The sequence below is a fragment of the Caretta caretta genome, chromosome 1 (genome assembly GCF_965140235.1).
Source record: "Caretta caretta isolate rCarCar2 chromosome 1, rCarCar1.hap1, whole genome shotgun sequence".
Classification (NCBI taxonomy): Eukaryota; Metazoa; Chordata; order Testudines; family Cheloniidae; genus Caretta; species Caretta caretta.
The window spans coordinates 213,683,318-213,702,976 of NC_134206.1; the positions used below are offsets into that span (position 1 = coordinate 213,683,318).

General features: G+C 46.7%; 1 protein-coding gene across 2 annotated transcripts in view; it reads left to right on the top strand.

Annotated features, from left to right (window-relative positions):
* Nucleotides 1-7,881: 7,881 nt before the first annotated feature.
* LOC125632767 (scavenger receptor cysteine-rich type 1 protein M130) overlaps nt 7,882-19,659 on the top strand; it is a 76,268-nt gene continuing 64,490 nt past the window's right edge. For both annotated transcript variants that reach the window (XM_075120102.1, XM_075120104.1), the window contains exon 1: nt 7,882-7,986. In XM_075120102.1, coding sequence (XP_074976203.1) covers nt 7,917-7,986 — 70 coding nt within the window. In that variant the 5' untranslated portion in view covers nt 7,882-7,916. The remainder of the gene's footprint in view (nt 7,987-19,659) is intronic.

A 19,659-nucleotide genomic window follows, 5' to 3' on the forward strand; every position in this document is an offset into this window, starting at 1 on the left:
GGGATCAGAAAAGGCTTCAGGCTGGTGTGGTCTGATGTGAGGAAGGGCTGAGAGATGTCTTGTTATTATTCTTACAGGTGTGGAAGGGCAAGAAACTCCTGTATGGTCATATTGCCATTTCCCCCCAGCTTGGAGGAAAAAGGGAAGGATAGGGAGTTTCCCCCACCCTTGCAGGACACTACTGTCTGCTGAGCCATCAGCTGGTCCAAAAAAGAGTTTACCTGTCCCAACAAAGCCTGGCAGAGTGTGGTCAGTGAGATCTGTCCGAGAGAGAACTGGGACTGACTCTGCAATGTCTTGTGGATGGCCACCTCCAGATTTTTACCAGGAGTTTGGAACTACCAGAGAATAGACAGGCCTCAGAAAATCCAGTTCAGGTCTTGTACTGACCCCAGTATGCGGTGGGAGTTTCTTATGCAGTGAAATCCCCGAAGGCTTATAAGATGATGGTGACACAGGGAAAGGATCTGCCCTTTCCAACCTCAGTTACACTTCCTGTCGCTGCTGAGACCCAAACATGAGGAACTCAAGCATAGGAATGTCTGAGGGGTCACAATGTGGGCAATGCTGCTGCATTGTCTCAGGCTCCCCCACTCTCCTGTACAATGAATGTCAGGAAGATGTTACAATTCTCTTTCCTGTGTTCTGCTCCTTTAAATGTGAGGAGTCTCCTTGCCCTCCTCCAGGATGGGCCAGGCTGGGAGCACAGCACGGACCCCATACTGGGCCTCTCTCTCTTTATACTGATCACCTCTTTGGTGTTTTCTTGACTGTGAAATAAACCGAGATGGAAAGGGCCTTTGGAAAAGATTATTTTCTGTTTGTGGGGACTAACAGAGACACATACTAAGGTATATAGTCATACAGGAATGAATAGGAAATTCAAACAGGAAATGGTTGCCGTATCTAGCCACAGAGACAGAAGTAAAATTGTATCAATCGTCTCCCTGCCCATTCTCAATATGGAGTGAAACCCAATAGATTTTCTCCTTTAAGGAGTATACTAGCCTCAGTGCCAATCATGAGAGCCCAGTAGCAGGACTCTATGGATATTTTATGCTTTCTGGCAGTGTGAATTAGAACATTCCACATCTTCTCCCCACACTTTTGATCCCAGATCAGCAATGTCACAGGATGCAGTCCAGCATAGGTCCCCATGGTGTAGCAATGCTGCCACCCTAGCCTCCATTTCCCCTGTGACAGTCCTAAAAAGTGCCCATACCCCATATGGCAGTTCCCCTTCCCTGGGGCTGTATACTGGAACACCACAAATATGTACTCCTTTCTTCAGCTTCACAGCAGTGATCCTCCACCTTCTCCCTTTAGCCCTTCCTAGCTACACTTGGGCAGGGCATCACCAGCCCCATGTACTCCAGCTCCTAGTCTTGGTGTCTCTTTTATGTGAAAGAACAATCAGCTCCACACATACAAAATGGGAAATAACTGCCTAGGAAGGAGTACTGAGGAATGGCCAGAGTGGACCACAAACTAAATATGCGTCAACAGTGTAACAACAGTGAACATCATTCTGGGATGTATTAGCAGGAGTGTTGTAAGCAAGAGATGAGAAGTAATTCTTCTGCTTTACTCCGCGCTGATTAGGCCTCAAGTGGAGTATTGTGTCCAGTTCTGGGTGCCACATTTCAGGAAAGATATGGACAAATTGGAGAAAGTCCAGAGAAGAGCAACAAAAATTATTAAAGATCTGGAAAACATGACCGGGAAGACTGAAAAAATTGGATTTGTTTAGTCTGGAAAAGAGAAGACTGAGAGGGGACATGATAATAGTTTTCAAGTACATAAAAGGTTGTTACAAGGAGGAGGGAGAAAAATTTTTCTTCTTAACCTCTGAGGATAGGACAAGAAGCAATGGGCTTAAACTGCAGCAAGGGAGGTTTAGGTTGGACATTAAGAAAAACTTCCTAACTGTCAGGGTGGTTAAGCTTTGGAATAAATTGCTTAGGGAGGTTGTGGAATCTCCATCATTGGAGATTTTTAAGAGCAGGTTAGACAAATACGTCAGGGATGGTCTAGATAATACTTAGTCCTGCCAGGAGTGCAGGGGACTGGACTAGATGACCTCTTGAGGTTCTTTCCAGTCCTATGATTCTATGATTGTATGAAATAATATATAGATAAATTGGATGTATTCAAGTCTGTAGGGCCTGATAAAATTCATCCAGGCCATTTAATGCACTAGGTGAAGCAAGCTCGGAACTGTTAGCAATTATCTTTGAAAACTCTTGGCGAATTGGTGAAGTTCCAGAGGACTGGAGAAGGGCAAATATAGTACCTATATTTTAAAAAGGGAGCAAAGAGGAACTGGGGAATTATAGCCCAGTCAGCCTAACTTTGGTACCTGGAAAGATACTGGAACCAATTATTAAACAATCAATTTGTAAACCCCTAGAGGATAATAGGGTTATCAGGAATAGCCAGCATAGATTTTGTCAAAAACAAATCATGCCAAACCAAGCTAAGTCCCTTCTTTGACAGTGTTGCTGGCCTAATGGATAAGGGGGAAGCAGTAGACATGATGTATTTCGATTTTAGTAAAGCTTTTTGATAATTGTCCCACATTACGTTCTCATAAGCAAACTAGGGAAATGTGGTTGAGATGAAATTACTATAAAGTAAAAGATGAAATTACTATAAACTGGTTGCAAGACCATACTCAAAGAGTACTCAATGGTTTGCTTTCAAACTGGGAGGGCGTATCTGGTGTGGTCCCAGAGGATCTGTCCTGGGTCTGGCACTATTCAGTATTTTCGTTAATGACCTGGATAATGGAGTAAACAGTATGTTTATAAAAAAGTAGATGACAGCAAGCTGAGGGGGTTGCAAGCACTTAGAGGACAGGATTAGAATTTAAAATGATCTTGACAAATTAGAGTATTGGTCTGAAATCAACAAGATGAAATTCAATAAAGACAAATGCAAAGTACTTCACTTAAGAAGGAAAAATCAAATGCACAACTACAAAATGGGGAATAATTGGTTAGGTGATAGTACTACTGAACAGGATATGGGGGTTATAGTGGATCACAAATTGAAGATGAGCCAACAATGTGATGCAGTTGCAAAAAGGGATAATATAATTCTCTGGTGTATTAACAGGAGTGTCATATGCAAGACACAGGAAATAATTGTCCCTCTACTTGGCACTGGTGAGGCCTCAGCTGGAATACTGCATGCAGTTCTGGATGCCACACTTTAGAAAAGATGTAGACAAACTGGAGAGAGTTCAGGGAAGAGCAACAAAAGTGATAAAATGTTTAGAAAACTGACCTATGAGGAAAGGTTGAAAAACACAGACTGAGAGAAGATCTGATAACAGTCTTTAAATATGTTAAGGGTTGTTATAAAAAGGAAGGTGATAAATTGTTCTCCAGGTCCACTGAAGCTAGGACAAGAAGTAATGGACTTAATCTACAGCAAGGGAGATTTAGGTTAGATATTAGGCAAAACTTTTTAACTATGAGGATAACTAAGCTCTGGAACAGGTTTCCAAGGGATGTTGTGGATCCTCAGCACTGGAGATTTTTAAGAACAGGTTGGCTAAACACCTGACAGTGATGGTCTAGATTTACTTGGTCCTGCCTCAGCACAGCAGGCTGGACTTGATGATTTCTCAAGGTCCCTTACAGCCCTACATTTCTATGATTCTATGAACATGTTTTTTTTGGTAAATGGTGCAAAAAAAAAGAAACAGACATACTGAATTAGTCTAAACAAAAAGGCCTACTGTGACACTCTGTACTTTAGAGTAGCATGCTGGCACCCCCATATCAGTGACCATCCCTGGTGCTGTAGTGTAGTAAGCAACCCTTTCCACGACTCTCAGTGCAGGCCAGTATTTAGGGCTGCCCTGTGTGGTAACTCTAGGATACACAATCTGCATTAGTCCACCAGTGTTGCCACAGGAGCCATTAGAGAAGCCACCTGCACCAGCCCCTGCAGATCCCTAGGGAGACTTAGGAGCATCTCAGCCATTTGTGTCCGGTGTGCCTGGAATTAGATGGGGCCCCTTTGCCTGCTTCCCATCTGGGCACAGGGCTTGGTAATTGCCAAGCTCCTCCATGCTAACAGAGGCCAGAACTGGTAGGGCTACCCCAGTCAGGCTGGTGGCCAAATATGCCCCCTTCTCTTTCTGAGATCAGCAGTTAGGCTCATTTGTCATTACTAATGGTGTTGGGTGCAGCTTCCAGCTTCCTGGCCATCAGACATTGGGGCTTTCTGACTCACCAGGGGCCTCTGCCATCCCCATCATCTCATTTGGTGCTGAAGCAGGGTGCATTCATAGAATCATAGAATATCAGGGTTGGAAGGAAACTCAGGAGGTCATCTAGTCCAACCCCCTGCTCAAAGCAGGACCAATCCCCAATTTTTGTCCCAGATCCCTAAATGGCCCTCTCAAGGATTGAACTCACAACCCTGGGTTTAGCAGGTCAATCCTCAAACCACTGAGCTCTCCCTCCCTGCATTGCTGTCCCAGGTCTTCCCTGACCCCTCAGTTGGTGGGAGATCCTGCAATTTCATTGCTCACTTCTCACAGTGGAGCCTCCATCTGTCCCCGCCTGCTCTGATTCAGCACACAACCTGCCTAGGACTGCCTACTCCATCTTGGCCCACCCTGAACGTAGCTGTGAAAGCTGCTTAGTGGACCCTGCTTCTGTTTGCTGGCATGGGCTCCCTTCCTCACCGTCCTGCAATTCTGGCCCCAGAGGGACATCTGGGGAATCCAAAGGGACAAGGAGAGACTATGTCCTCTAAAATCCAACGCTCTGCTGCCTGGGATAGGGGCCGAGTGAGCCAGAGCCCCTCCCTCCATGCTTGGCCCCGGGGAGGGAGACACAGGAAGAGAGGGACAGAGGCCTCCCCCCAGGCAGGTAGTGTGGGGTGGGGAGAGTGCAGCAGTCCCCTGGGGCGCAAGACAGGGGAGTCACTAGGCAGAGGACATGTGGGGCAATCACATATCCTCTCCTTTAGATTGTGCCCCCTTCAGTATGGGGAGGTGCCAGTCATCCATGCCTTCTGCTTTGCACCACACTTGCTGTGAGGGGCAGATTTAAAATTTCATGCTAAACTCTCCTCAGGTAGGCCTGCTCTAACACATACCTACTGTGGTGGGGTGTATATCCAATCTGGCACTGACAGAGTTAGAGGGAGCTGGAGAGCTCAATTAAGGCACATGGTGGAAACGACTGGGCATGGCTGGCCCAGTGAAGGATGAGACCCAGCTGAGGAGGAGCTGGGTGACTAATAAAAAGGAATGGCAGAAGGAGAGCGGGAAGCTCAGGGGAAGAGTTGGTCTTGAGATCCTCCCCCGAATACTCTGGCAAAAGTGCAGGAGGAGAAAGGGAGCAAACACTAGTGTGGAACAAGCTCTGGCAGTGAGCCTTGATAAAAGAGAGGATCTGGATTTCCAAGGAGAAAGCACTGGCAGGTGCTCAGGTGAGGAATGGAGCACAGGGGGAACTTAAGATGGAGGAATGTTCAAGCCCAAAAGGGCTTGGGGAACTCCATGCGGGAGCCCTGTGAGCTCTGGCCCAGAAAGAAGGGTGAGCCTGGAGAAGCCGTGGTGCCTGGGAACATAGAGAGGTCATGGAGGCTGAGAAAAATACAGTTTCATACTGGGCCTAGGAAGAAGCTGTGGAAAAGGTCTGCTGACAGACTGAGGTAGGAAGAAGCCCAGGGCGGCAGTGCGTGTGTGTGGGATCTGAACGGACAGATTTTGCCTGCTCACTACAGGGTCCTTAGGCTGCAATCCAGAGGAGAGGGAGGGTCTGGGAACCCTGATAGCCCACTGAGAAGGGTGGTGCAAGGTCCCCAGAGACCAGGGGTGGAAGGATTAGTGAGTCTGGACTTGGATCAAAAACTCAGTGTGAGGCTGCTGGACTTTTATCTGTGGTGCTCTCTGCTATCCTGGAAAGGAAGGACTATAAGTGAGCTAGGCAGAGGGCCAAGTCCTGAGAAGAAGCAGGCCAGGCTGGGCTGGAGTGACTGTTGTCAGGGGGAACCTGCTATGCCATGCCCAGCCACTGCGGGCAGGCCAGCCAGTGAGCCATTCTTCAACACTGACACGTGGCTTCTTCAGGCTGAATTTAATCTTTGATTGCCCCTCCCCTGGCCACCTTTCCACTGGGTGGAAGTGATGGGGGCTGTCCATTAATTACTCATCCCATTTTTTGGTGATATTCAAGACGCACCTACCCCTTTGTTACACTTTGTGTGTATCAGTGTTACAATCTGCCATGCAAAATTAAGGACCCACCAGCCCCCTAATGCAGTGGTTTTCAAACTTTTTGCGCTGAGGCCCTGCTTTGAGTTAAAAGTTTTGGTTGCGCCTCCCCAACCTAGACAAAAAGAGGTGAGTTGGGGGTGCAGGTGGAACTTCCTCCCCTAGCCCCGCCATGCTGAGCTGAAGCCTGAGCATCGCCACTCAACCCCCCTGAACGTTCCTCTCTTCCCCCTAGAAGGGCATGCCCCGGTTTGAAAACCACTGCCTGAATGTGTTACATAACATGCTCCATTGTTTTTCCTTGCTGACGTCTCCACTTGGGGGCCTCATGTCCTTATGGCCAATGTAGTGCTCTCCTTGGTACAGGAGAGGTGGGATTCAGCTGCACTGACTACACAACAGAAGCTCTATCCAGATTGATGCAATCAAGCAGGACCCTGGGGTTCTCTCTAGCTGCCAGGCGGACTAATGCAGATTGTGTATCCTAGAGTTACCACACAGGGCAGCCCTAAATACTGGCCTGCACTGAGAGTCCTGGAAAGGGTTGCTAACTACACTACAGCACCAGGGATAGTCACTGATAATCAGACCTGGTCGAAAGTCGGAATTTCCATTCCTGAAAAAAAATCGTTCTATTTCTGAACAAAAAGTTGAAATTTCCCATGAAAGCAAAAATTTGAAAAAAGAAATTCATTTGAAAATGTCTAATGGAAATTGAGCCTGAGAGCTCAGCTGTAGCTCCTAGGATTTCTAAACTCCTGACTCTCCACTGGCTGCCAGGAAGTCCTGAGAGCCCTGGCTCAAGCGGAAGTGAAATCTGAGCCTGAGAATCCAAGCTCCAAGGGTCCCAGTTCAGCTAAGGTTCAGGGGACCCTGGAAGCCCTGACGTCCCCGACTCTGAGGCAGTCTGTGTACAGGGCCTGGTCTGGAGCCACAGAGTCTGGATGTCCATTGGAAAATTCCCAATGGGCTCTACTCGTAATCAAATCAGTAAGCATTAAGAACAAGGTCTAACAGCCTGAACAGAAAGCCCTACAAGCCTCTGTTGCCAGTGATAGTCACATGTTAAGAAGGAAGCTCTATGACACACTCCTCCCGCCAATTTGCTACTGCTATTCATGCTCCATTCAGGAGGCCTTGAGCAGTCTAGGTTCCACAGGAGGAGCAGGGGTGGTTCCCTGTGTTTCTGATGCAGCTGATCCCAGGGGTACTGTCCCAGCTCTGTGGTTTTAGTGGTGTGGCTAAAACTGGACCCCAACATCTCTGAGGGGTTGGATTTTAGAGGTTTATTTTTCTCAAATTATACAATGATCAGCATTCAAGGCTCCACATTTATTTGCCTAATAAGGCAGAATCATTTTTCACGCTGTTCTGCCCTGTGCCAAGGAGGGTGGTTGCATGATGATCTGAGACTGAAGCGAACATGACATCAGAAGCGGACTCGTCACTCATATATGGTCACAGCTGGAGTTTTAGAATTGTATTGGATGTTTTGGCTGCATAAAGTTTTAGATAAACTCTCTGATAATGTCTAAAAAGGTGAATGTTGTTTCTATTGGTTCCTTCTGGCAGCTGATGCTAGTGTCTGAATCTATATATTTCCCTGCAACTGCTTTGTTGTCACTTGTTAGACACAGAGAAGCCAGTGCAGTGTCAGGAGGGCACAGGGGTCAGGATGGCAATGAAGGGACATATCTCTGCTCAGCTGCTTTGGCTGTTTCTCCTCTCTCTTCAGGTCGCCATGGGTAAGTGCCTGCTTTATTTCTCTTACTGAGCCGGGCAGACTGGAACTGAGAATCCACTAGAAATGTGTTTTATTCCAGAAGTCAGTGGACAAAGGGCAAGCAGGCAATTGAGTTAAAGTAAATTTGTGTCTCAAATTAGCTCCCAAAGGTGATTTTGAGAGAGGAGGTTTATATATTTACAGTAATCATAGATTTTACCCAGTCACCAACTGTGCGTATTTATGAATTGTCCCACTCTTGTAGCACTGTGATCCCAGATTTGGTTTCAAGGAAAGACTGACTTCAGTGCTTAGAAATTCCTGATAAAGAAACTTGCTACAAGACAAGCAAAGTGGGCTTCTATATTGTGAAATCCAGTCTCATCCCCCTGTCCAGCTCTGTGCCTGAGTATGGGGCCTGTAAATAATTCCAGACATACAGTCCATACAATTTAAATAACACTGCTATGCTGTGTGTGTCAAATGTTCTGGGCCAACTTCAGCAGGGTTTGAGCGATCCATGTGTCAGGACATTGAACGGTCCAGTAGCAGCCTGTTTCTTTGAATTGGTGCAGTGTGAGACACTGAAGTATAAATCGGTGAAGTTGAAGATGGGAATCAGATTTTAAAACCTCAAATATTTTGCTAGAGACAAACCGTGGTATCACACCTGGTAAGTGCAGATCACAGATAGCTCTGCAACATCTCTGTGTCTGGGAGGGTAGAAGCTGGGGATTGCAGAGCAAGACACATTCAGGAGCAGTTAATGTGAGGTCAGGGCTGTGGTTAGGGAAATTGGTGCCCTGGGCAAACTTGTATTTTGGCCTCCTTGCCCCCCATTGCCCTGGGCCCTGATGCCTCCCTGAACTCCCCCTCACCCCCCATGGGCCCTGCTGCCTCCCTGGGCTCCCCCCCATCACCCCTGACCCCCACTCCCTATCGGGACTCTCCTCTGGCCCCCATTGCCTCCCTGGGCTCCCCCTATCACCCTGTGGGCCCACTGCCTCCCCTGCTCATTGCCCCAAGCTCCCTTCCACGACCTCACACCCTAGGACTGCCCTGCTCCTTGCCTCTTGGCCATGGTGCCCCCCTGACCACAACGCCCTGGGCAGTTGTCCACCATCGTCCTCTCTGTCTGGAGTTTGTACCTGAACTTCCCAAGAAATTCAAACAGAATTAGCTGGAGTTTGATCTCACAATAAAACTGAACTTCACCAGAGAGAAGCAGTAGAGAATTCCACTGGGATTCCTGGGTAACCACAGTGACAGGCTTAATGTGAAAATATGGGACCCTATTCTCTCCACACGGTCAGAATGATTTCCATTAGCTACCATGGGCGTAACTTGTACCTTTCAGAGAGAGAGGGTGGCTGCGGATTCCATTTATGAACAGTCTGGTGAGAGTATTAATAGGAGCTGGTTACAGTATTGCTTTTCTTGCCTTTAATGTGGCTCTGTGGAACAGGAATATCATCATCACACTTGTGTCTAGTTAAAAGTTCATAATCCAACAGACCATGAGCATGTTGTATGAGCTTGAAATTAAATAACAGTTTAAAATGGCACGGGAGTTCTTTGCCACCCTCCCTCAGTAATGGGGTGCTTTTCAAATCTACAAATGCCCATTTATATATGGGCCAGATTCTCACTCTTGAGAAACTTCTCGTGCTGTGTAGGCCCTTGCTGCATGAATAGTCCTGCTGAGTCCAGTGGGACCACTTGTAGAGTTAGGTGGTGCTCGGCATGAGGAAGAGTGTCAGAATCTGGCTATATCTCTCTAAACACAATCCCTCATAGGATATACTAGAGGAAATATAGATTAATGTTATGGGGAATGTTCCCCCTTAGTGTATGGAGTACCCCCAACAAAGGCTCTGATTAAAGAATCCCATGAAATTTAGTATGCTGAAAAGAACATGTGCTAAAGGACTTAAAATTCAAGCATGGAAGAGCTGAAATCATTCAGCTGTAAGACCATTTCCTTTAATCCCCAAAATGGTCAAGAGAAGGAGAGTAAATATTGTTTGGTTAACTTAACTGTGAATTTTAAACCTTAATTTAGAGGTTCCATGTTTTTCTTATTTGTGGGTTTGTTTGTTTTTTTCCAAAATCTAAAATATTCTCAACGATTTGTGTGCTTTAAATTACCCATACTTTTCCAATCTGTATTCCAATTTAACAAGGGCTTTTGGTTTTTGCCTTGGGATAATAATTTACAATGGGCTAAAGGGGATTTTGTTGTTAAAGCAGTAATACTATATACATTACTGACTTTTTTTGCTAAAATTCGTAACTAGAAGAGTACTTTAATTCCCTTACTCTAAGAAGTTATTGGAAGAGCATTCACTTGAATAATCCACTGTTGACTTCCAGTGGCTTTGAGTCAGAGATACCAGCAAATGCTATGTGGAGGTCCAGCAGTAGTGTCATGGATATATGACCCTTGCCCATGTATGGCTCTTGCCCATGGCCAGGAGTAAATCATCCATCAGGGCCACTAGTGCCATCTCTGCTGCATGTCCTCATGTGAAGCCTGATAGGGAGAGGACCGGACTGTTGGCCCTACAGGTAGAGTTGGAGGGACCTTTGGGTACATCTACACTGTGTTTTAAAACCTGCAGCAACCAGTCTCGGAGTCCAGGTCTACAGACTTTTTGGGTTTGTGGGGCTCATGTTACAGCACTGTGTAGATGCTTAACCTATGAAACCCATGGAAGGGAAGGGATTAGGAAGGGAAGGGATTAGGGTTCAGAGCCCAGACAGCCGTGTGAGTGGCAGCTTCTGCACTGCTGTTTGTAGTGCGGGGGAGTGAGCCTGTGTCCGTAGACCTGTGCTCTCAGGCTTATGGCAGTGGGTTGTAAAACACAGCGTACCCTCGGTGAACCTCACCATTAGCCTGCACAGGAATGGGAGATTAGATACCCGTTAGTAGCTGCAGAGATTGGCTGAATCAAGCAATGGTTTATTAAGTAATGGCTGGATTATGTTAAATTTAGGGGGATGTTTCGGCACTGACTCCATGGGTGCTCCAGGGCTGGACCACCCACGGAAAATTTAGTGGGTGCTGAGCACCCACCAGCAACCAAGCTCCCCCCTCCCCCTGGCACCTCCCACCTGCCACAATCAGTTGTTTTGCAGCATGCAGGAGGCGTTGGAGGAGCAGGGACAAGGCATGCTCAGAGGAGGGGGCAGATCTGGGTGGGAAGAGGCAGGGCAGGGGTTGGGGCTTGGAGGAAGGGGGCAGGTGGAGGCGGGGTCTGGGGTGGAGCAGGAGTGGGAAGAGATGGTGTGGGGGCTTGGGGAAAGGGGGTGGTTGGAGGTGGGGCATGGGATGGAGCAGGGGGTTGAGCACCCCCAGAGCCCGGAGGAAGCCAGCGCTTGTGGGGGGATGATGGTGAGGGGCAGTAGTGGACAATCAGTTTGTAAACAGCTATAGGGTAATAGGTCTATAAGGAATAGCCAACATGGATTTGTTAAGAATAAATTACGCAAAAGCAACCTAATACCTTCGTTGACAGGGTTATTGGCTAATGGATGAGGGAAGCAATAGACATGCTATATTTTGACTTTAGTAATGTTTTTGATATAGTCCCATGTGACATTCTCATAAGCAGACTAGGAAAATGTGGTCCAGCATCCGATGAAGTGAGCTGTAGGTCACGAAAGCTTATGCTCTAATAAATTTGTTAGTCTCTTAAGTGCCACAAGCTCTCCTTTCCTTTTTACAGATAAAATTGGAGGTTTTTAAGAGAAGGTTAGTCAAACGCCTGTCAGGAATATTCTACGTTTACTTGGTCTTGCCTCAATGCAGGGGGATGGACTAAACAAGTCTCTTCCATCCCTTCTTTCTATGATTCTCACCTCAAAGGAAGTGAGGATGATTTCTATTAGAAGGGGTCCGAGGCGCACTCAACTTTCACTGGGCAAGAAAGACTAGGATCAAAGTCGCAATGTGATGGCTTGGAGTTTCTGGGATCCTCTTAGATTTCCAGTTGGGTGAATGGGTCAAATTTAAAGAAAGGTTGCATTCTCTGGCTTTTGTCTGATCTGTAGTTATTAGTGTCCTGAGAAGCCCTCTGGCATGCAGGTGATTTTTTCTAAGAAGTGAGCTGACAGTTCAGTGCAGCAGAAGGTGCTGAGTTCTGGAGCTGTGTAGACACTTAGTGGGCTGATAAAATTATTTATTGTGTCTCAGTCTTGCATCCTTTAAGCAGGGAACACTTAAGATGAAGTTCTATCTCTAAGGCTGGCAACATTCTGATCTGTTGACCCATGAGCAGCTGCTCAAGGTTATTCTGATAACTGACATGGGGCCTGCCCTACAAATGAGCTGATATGGGTCTTTTTGCTACAGAATTTTGTTAGCAATGTGAGCTGCTATTTCCAGCATTTTATTCCCTCACGGGTGGGGGAGGTGGAGATAATATACTTGAAATCATACTATACCCCCAAAAGGTTCTAATTCAGAGATGGCAAACTGTGGTCCATAATACCAAAATGAGAGGAGATGCCTTTTAATGTTGACAATGGTGCTGCAAATCTAGAAGAACACCCATGGCTATTGGGCCCAGGTGTGTCCCTTTTTCTCACACAGATCTAATTAGAGATGGTTGAATTGTTTGTGTGGAAAGTTGTTTTTCTCCAAAAAGATGGTTTTGTTATAAACAATTTTTTTTACAGGAAAATTTCTATTTGGTTGAAAAATTTCAATTTTCACATAAGGAATATTAAAATGATTTCATTTTATCTTGATGTAATGTTCTATTTCAGCATTTTAGTTTAAAGAATCAAAACACAGGGACAAATTTTCATCTTGTTTCAAAATGTTGCCTGGAATTTTTTTTTCTTCAAATCTGTTCAAAAAATATTTCTGGAAAAAAAAAAATTCAGTAAAAAATATTGGTTTTCTGAGGGAAATTTTGATTTTCCAACCAGCTTTTGTTCTAAAGTTGTTCCTTTCCACAGCCTATCAAGTGACACAATAAGTAGGGAAGGATCTTTGAGTTGTATCTTCCTGGTCATTCTGCAAGACTTTCATGACTCTCCATGTGCTACCAAACCAACATTCAGGCTCATTCCTGGCATTTTGTGAGGCCCTGGTTGTCTCTCCTGTTTCCAGTACCACAACAGGAATATCATAGGTAACCAGAGTTCACTGTTGGAGAGCTCCTGTCATTGCACAAAAGTCACAGGCTGAATGGGGATCTCTGAGATATAGTTGAGCCAAGCAAGTCTAATAAACTTGGATGTAATTTGCAGTTGTGTATCAGCAGTAGTGCCTTTCAAATCAGTTCTATTTCTGGGCTGAGGCTGGCAGGGCATTCAAAATGGCACCCATGTGTCCTTGTATATCAACCTGAGCCTCTAGACAACCTGTGTGATCAGTCAGGCTCCTTTAGAATGTGTTATTCCTTATGTGGTGTACAGAGAACTGTTAAAATTACAAACAACCACCTTAAATTGTAAGAGGGTTCCTGGTCCTGCTTGCAGGCTAGGGACCTCTGAGAGAAACCCTCTGACCTGTGTCCTCTTAGGCAACCTGCAGAGAGCTAGCCTTGAGCAAGGTGGGTGGAATTGTGCATCTCTGCTTTAGGGACCATCCTTCTTTTTTTGGGGGGGGGGGAGTTGTTCCTGTGTGTTAGGGTTCTGGAGTCTAAGAAATAAAATTGTGTTCCATTGCAACCTTCCAGAAAGAGTATTTATATTTTCTTCTACTTCTCTGGGTGTACGCTGTGTTAAAAACAAAACAAAACAACAAAAACCTCACTAGGGACTTCCATGGTTCATATTCTCCTAATGGTTTAAATCTCACCACTTGCATGAGCAGTCTTGTAATAAGGGACTAGCTCTTTACTGTTTATTTGTGTCACTAGTGGCTGTTGGTTTCTCATAAGCTTGAAATTATCAAACCTTGCAACTATCTTGTGTACCACGTTCACACCCATACATTTGCCAGACTATCTCTCCCTAGTTGGGTGTAACTGCTCTTGGAATCTGAAACCCTCACAGAATAATATTGTTACCTCTTTTGACCTGAGCAGTTAAAAGCATAAGAACGGCCATACTGGGTCAGACCAAAGGTCCATCTAGCCCAGTATCCTGTCTTCTGACAGTGGCCAGAACAGGTAATCCATTCCCCAGAGGGAATGAACAGAACGGTGATCCATTCCCTGTTGCTCATTCCCTGCCCATCCTGGCTAATAGCTATCTGTAGACCTACCCTCCATGAATTTTGAGGCTTGGGGCAGAATTTTGAGGTTTTGCAGGTTGTCCCAGTTAGGAGAAATTATTGGTAGAATCTGATATTTCTTTGATGCATTCCTGTTTATTTCCAAGGAATGTACGAAGTGCTTTCCTCCAGAACATGGCAGGAATAAAACAAGAGACAATTTCTTTGCTCACAGCTCCAAGCCCCCTTTCCAGTCAGCACTTAGCCCAAAATCTCTGTCTCTAGGCTTTACTCAGGGCCATGTTCCCAGTGTTTATTATGGCTGTGTCCTTGTATTTGCTGCTGCTTCTACACTCTGGTGTTTTCTCCTGCAGTTCTGCTTATCTCAAAAACACAGTAACACACATAGTGCCACCAATCAATACCCCAACCCTGCATTTGCTATATCAGCCCCTGGGAAATCCTTTGGGCCATATCATACAGCTTCTGCTCAGCCTTGCCATATGGGCCTGTGTTTGGGGCAGTGGCCTCTATTGTTTCAGCTATTGATGAACAAAGGGGCATTTAAATTCTCGGTCATTTAGCCAGAATGGAAGGGCAACTGTTACATCTACCAGTTTCAATGGGGTTTAACCCAGCCATAACAATAAGCTACAGACAGCCAATCATCACTGGAATAGCACCTCAATGTGCAACCACAGCTGTTTAGTTTGTGGAAATGACTGGAACCGTCAGAAGATGCTAGTACTGGGGATGTGGTCAACAGATTGTTAAATGATCAAAAACACGTTCTGCTTTGTCCCAGAATCACACAAAGGCCTGGCTGTCCACTTCTTGAACCTTTTACCAGGCAAAGTGCATATGAAGTATTGCCATTCTGAATACATCGTGTTTGAAACCCACTGTACATGCAGATTGCACAGGCAGAAATAACTACCCAAAGTGCAAACCAAAGGAGAACCAGACACAAGGCTGTTTTAAGCAGTTCATAAATAATTCCAGCTGGTAGAACTCAGAGTATTTTGTAACCTGCTATAAATTATACCTTTGTCCAACATGCCCTGGCTGACTCACCTGCACGATGCAAATGTAAACAAGGTAAAGGGGCTTGACCCTGTATTGGGATATATCATTTAGGGTGTGTTCAGGGTGAATGCGCTGTCTTTGTTTCATGGAGAGGCGATAGCCCCTCCCTCTGAGAAAGTGGGAGTAGGTGGCCTCTCCCCTTGTGGGGTTGGCGGGGAGAGTGGCAATTGGAGGAGAAGGACGGTTGAGGGACAGGGGCAGGGAAAGCCTGAGAAAGAGACAGAGAGAAACAGAGTCTGGGACTAAATGGAGAGAAACAGGGTGAGGGGACAGGGCAGCCAAAGGGATAGAGGGAAACTGGGACTGAGAGCAACCCAGAGTGAGTGGAGAGGCAGAGGCTGGGCAGGACAGGCAGGCAGGCAGGAGAGGGTCCCTGTCAGTTTAAAGCTGGCTGGTCAAGTCAGTTCATGTTTGACGATGTGTTCCTGAGCATCCGTCCCTGTTTGTTCCTGAGCATCGGTTCCAGTGAGTCAGGTCTAATGACCAGTGAATATCATGAGTCAAGTTCATCCTGTCAGGAACTCACAAGAGGCACCTAATGCTCAAAATCTGACTTGGTCATTATCCAGCACCAAGTGAGATATTTGGGTAAAGGGGAACCTTGAAGAAAATAATAATAATAATAACCTAGAAAATAATAGCTTGTGCATACAGAGATATAGATATATTTTTTTATTTAAGTGCGTTACATTTAGTTAAGTACACTTAGTAGTAAATGATAGAATGATTTGAACACACACACACACAGTTTTTTATATTATCTATATTCATCTATTTAGTGTTATTGTAGTTAGGTGGAATCCAGTTCTGTTTGTTCCAGGTTAAATATGTTATGTAATTTTTTTAACAACCAGTTGTAGTGTCTTGTCTACCATTAAATGACCTTTTATCATGCTGTAACACTACCCTGCCCCCAGCTCTCACCTGCTGAGTAAATTATGCCGCCACAGTGATGGACTCTGAATAAATCTTGGTCGGTGGTTTTGGGACAGGGTGACCCTCAGGTGTATTTCAAATTATAACACAAATAACTCTCCTCTGAGAAAAGAAAAGGAGTACTTGTGGCACCTTAGAGACTAACCAATTTATTTGAGCATAAGCTTATTTCTTTTTGCGAATACAGACCTACACGGCTGTTACTCTGAAACCTTCTCTGAGAAGTCAGTTTACACAAAGCTCCATTCAGGTGTGGATCTGGTCTTGTATCTTCTGTGCTGTGAGGAATACAGTTTTTTTTTCTCCTTATTCCTTCATCGATCCTCTCTAGGGGTTAGTTTACATTAGAATTCCTACAGTGGCATAGTTGATAAAGTGACCATTCGGAACCTCATGTACCTGATATATTTGAGGCCAAGAAGGTCAAGGATGGGTCTTAAACCTCCTTTGTGTGTGGGTACCAGAAAGTACTAGCAGCAGTGAGTGGTCCTGATCAAGGAGCAGTATCTCATGAGACAGGTCCCTGAAGAGGGATATGAAGAGAGGGTGAAGAGGAGATGTGGAGAGGAATTGGATGGCATAACCCGATCTGAAGATACTTAGGACCCATCTGTCGGTAGTGATTGAGCCCCAAGCATTGTAAAAGTGGGCTAGCCAGTCCTAAAAGGGGAGGGAGGAGCAATGACAGGAACAGTGCTCTGGACCAAGGAGTCAAAATGGACACTTGGGGGGTGCCAGGGTCGGTCATGTGGACTGGCCAACCCTGAGTCCGACTGCTTCCTCCTGTGGGATCTGTCCCTTTCTGGAGTAGTCCCATTGCGCCTGAGGAGGGAAAAGCTGGCCAAAGGTGCACTGTGGATGATATTACTGCTGCTGCCCAACGCCATAGCGGTATGTCTGCACTGCTGGTATGTACACCCCCAAGAATCGCAGAGTAGCCCTGGAGTCCTTGAGGGAGTGCAGCATCTTATCAGTTTTGTTGGAGAACAGCGTTTGGCTGTCAAATGGCTAATCCTCAATAGTTTGCTGGACAGCTGGACCAATGCCTGAATTCTGCAGCTAGGAAGCCCTCCTCATGGTGATCTCAGGCCATCACCATGGCCGAGGTATCTGCAACATCTAGCGTGGACTGCAAGGACATCTTAGCCACGAAGCAGCCTTCAGTGACAAATGCCCCAAATTCCTCTTGCGAGGCCTCAGGGCAGCTGGTCTGCAAACTTTGACATAGCTGCCCAGTTAACAAAATTGTATTTGGACAGCAAGGCTTTCTGGTTAGCAATTCGCATCTGTAAGGAAGATGCGGTGTAACTCTTCCTGCCCATGAGGGCCATTTGTTTACAGTCCCTTTCCTTGGAGGTGGACTTAAAACTGCCCTGCTGGGCTCTGTCATTCACTGCAGTTACAGCTAGGGAATTTGGGGTGAGATGGGAGTGAAACCCCTCAAACCCCTACACCGGAATGAATGTGTGCTTTTTCATGCATTTAGCTGCAAGCAGTACCCAAACCAGAATGCTCCAGAGGGCCTTAGCCAGTTCAAGGACCGCCTCATTGATAGGGAGGGCAATTCTCCCAGGAGCAGATGGCTGCAGTATATCCACTAATTTGTGGGTGTTCTCTTGCAATAAGTCCACTTGGATACTGAGGGAAGCAGTTACATGTTGCAAAAGGTCTTGTTATGCCTTAATCCTCTGGTACTGAAAGGAAGGACGAGTCAGGCAGCACAGAGTCGTCCAGAGAACAAGACAAGGTCTTTAATTGGGTCAAAGCTGGATTCTGTTACAGAGCTGACAGACCTGGGCAGAATGGCTCTGGAGGCTCTGCAGGGAGAAGGACCTCTGGTGCCTGGCCCTGTAGCAGATTGATGGTCACCAACACAGACCTCACCAGCAATCTTGTCTTCAAGTGTGACAAAGGGTGGGAGCTCCATGATCTCAGCTGACAGACGGGGAGGATGATGACCCTGACCCAGACACCAAGGAGCCTCAGGATCCTAGGGATATGGGAGGAGCAAAACCAGAGGGAGTGAGTAACCGTTCTGACATCTGTTGCCCAGAACGAGGCAGGAAACGGCATGGAAATGTAAGCAGTACCATTGGTACCAAGCATGCAGGTGCTGGAAGCGGTGTCAATCCCAAAGTCAACAACAGTACTAGAGTGTCTGATGGTACTGACGTCGAGGGTGGTAAAAGCTGCCAAGGTAACATTTGTGGTGCCACCTGCAGCAGAGCCAAAGAGATTCCCAGTACTGAGGTCCCCTGTACCAATCCCAACATGTGGAAGGGGAACATTGGGGTGCAGTGCCTCCAGACCTGGGGGTTCAGCGGCAAGCAGTTGATGGGGCTCTAGAAGTATTGGACCAAAGGAGAGGTCAGGGCCAAAAGGCCTGTAGCTGCCTTGTATGCTGCCAAGGTGGAAACAGTCAGTGCCGGCATCTCCCTTGTTGGTATGGATTCAATGGATGCCCAGGGGCCAGAACTGGAGTCAACAATATGGGGTTTCTAACCTCCCTACTTGGTACTGGGGAAGGGCGAGAGGTACCCATGCCATCCCGCACACTAGCACCAACTGCGTGCCAGTCCATGCTTTTCCTAGGGGAGGCAGAAGTGTTCCCCTGAGAACATGAGCTGTCTTGACTAGTCTTATGTGACCTTGTCCTTGGCACAGTTGACAGGGAGCGGCCCCTCTGTTTCTTCAGAGAGGTGCTACTCTGAACGTGAAGCAACAGTACTCTTGGAGCCCGAGGGTGACCTCTGACCCAACAAGGGCCTTGGAGCTGAAACAACCTCATAGCCTGTTTGAGCAGGTGCTGTTTCGGGCAAAGCCTCTTGAGTCTGTTTCTTGAACAATATGCAGATCACACAACACACTTTAATGTGGGCCTCACTGAGACAGAGCAAGCACAGTACGTGAGTGTAACGGGGCACACTCACCTCTCATGAGCACCCCCTTGGCCAAGTGCATGTACCTAGGATAGAGCAGTGTCCCAGGGCACCCACCCTGGTGACAATGTCTTCATCATCCTCTTGGGCTTTCTGCCTGCAGCTCTCCAGCGGGGCCACTATAGTTCATTTCCTGCTCTGGGGTGCATCAGTGTCCAGACCACTTCCCCCCCCAGTGGCTAATGGGGCATGGGGGCAGAACTTGAGCTCGCCACTACTCCATCTGCTGTGTCCCTTTAATTAGCTTCTCTAATTCCCTTGTCCATTTCCCACACCCCCGTGCCTTATCCTAATGGAGTCCCATCAACCAGCTCAGGGTTCCTTCTCGCTCTCCCCAGCTTCTGGCAGCGCTGCCCTGTCTGAGGTTTTGCACCTCTGCCAGTCAGCCACACACCATCCACATTTCTACAGCTTCTGCAAGGAACTGAATTCCCTCTGGCCCTGCAGCATGGTCTGTGAGGAATTCGAACGGGGCTCTCAGTAATTAGTAGCACAGTGCCACCACTGCCCAGCAGACAGCCAAGCACTCTTGTTCTATGGTGGAGTACCTAGTCGCCCACAGCTG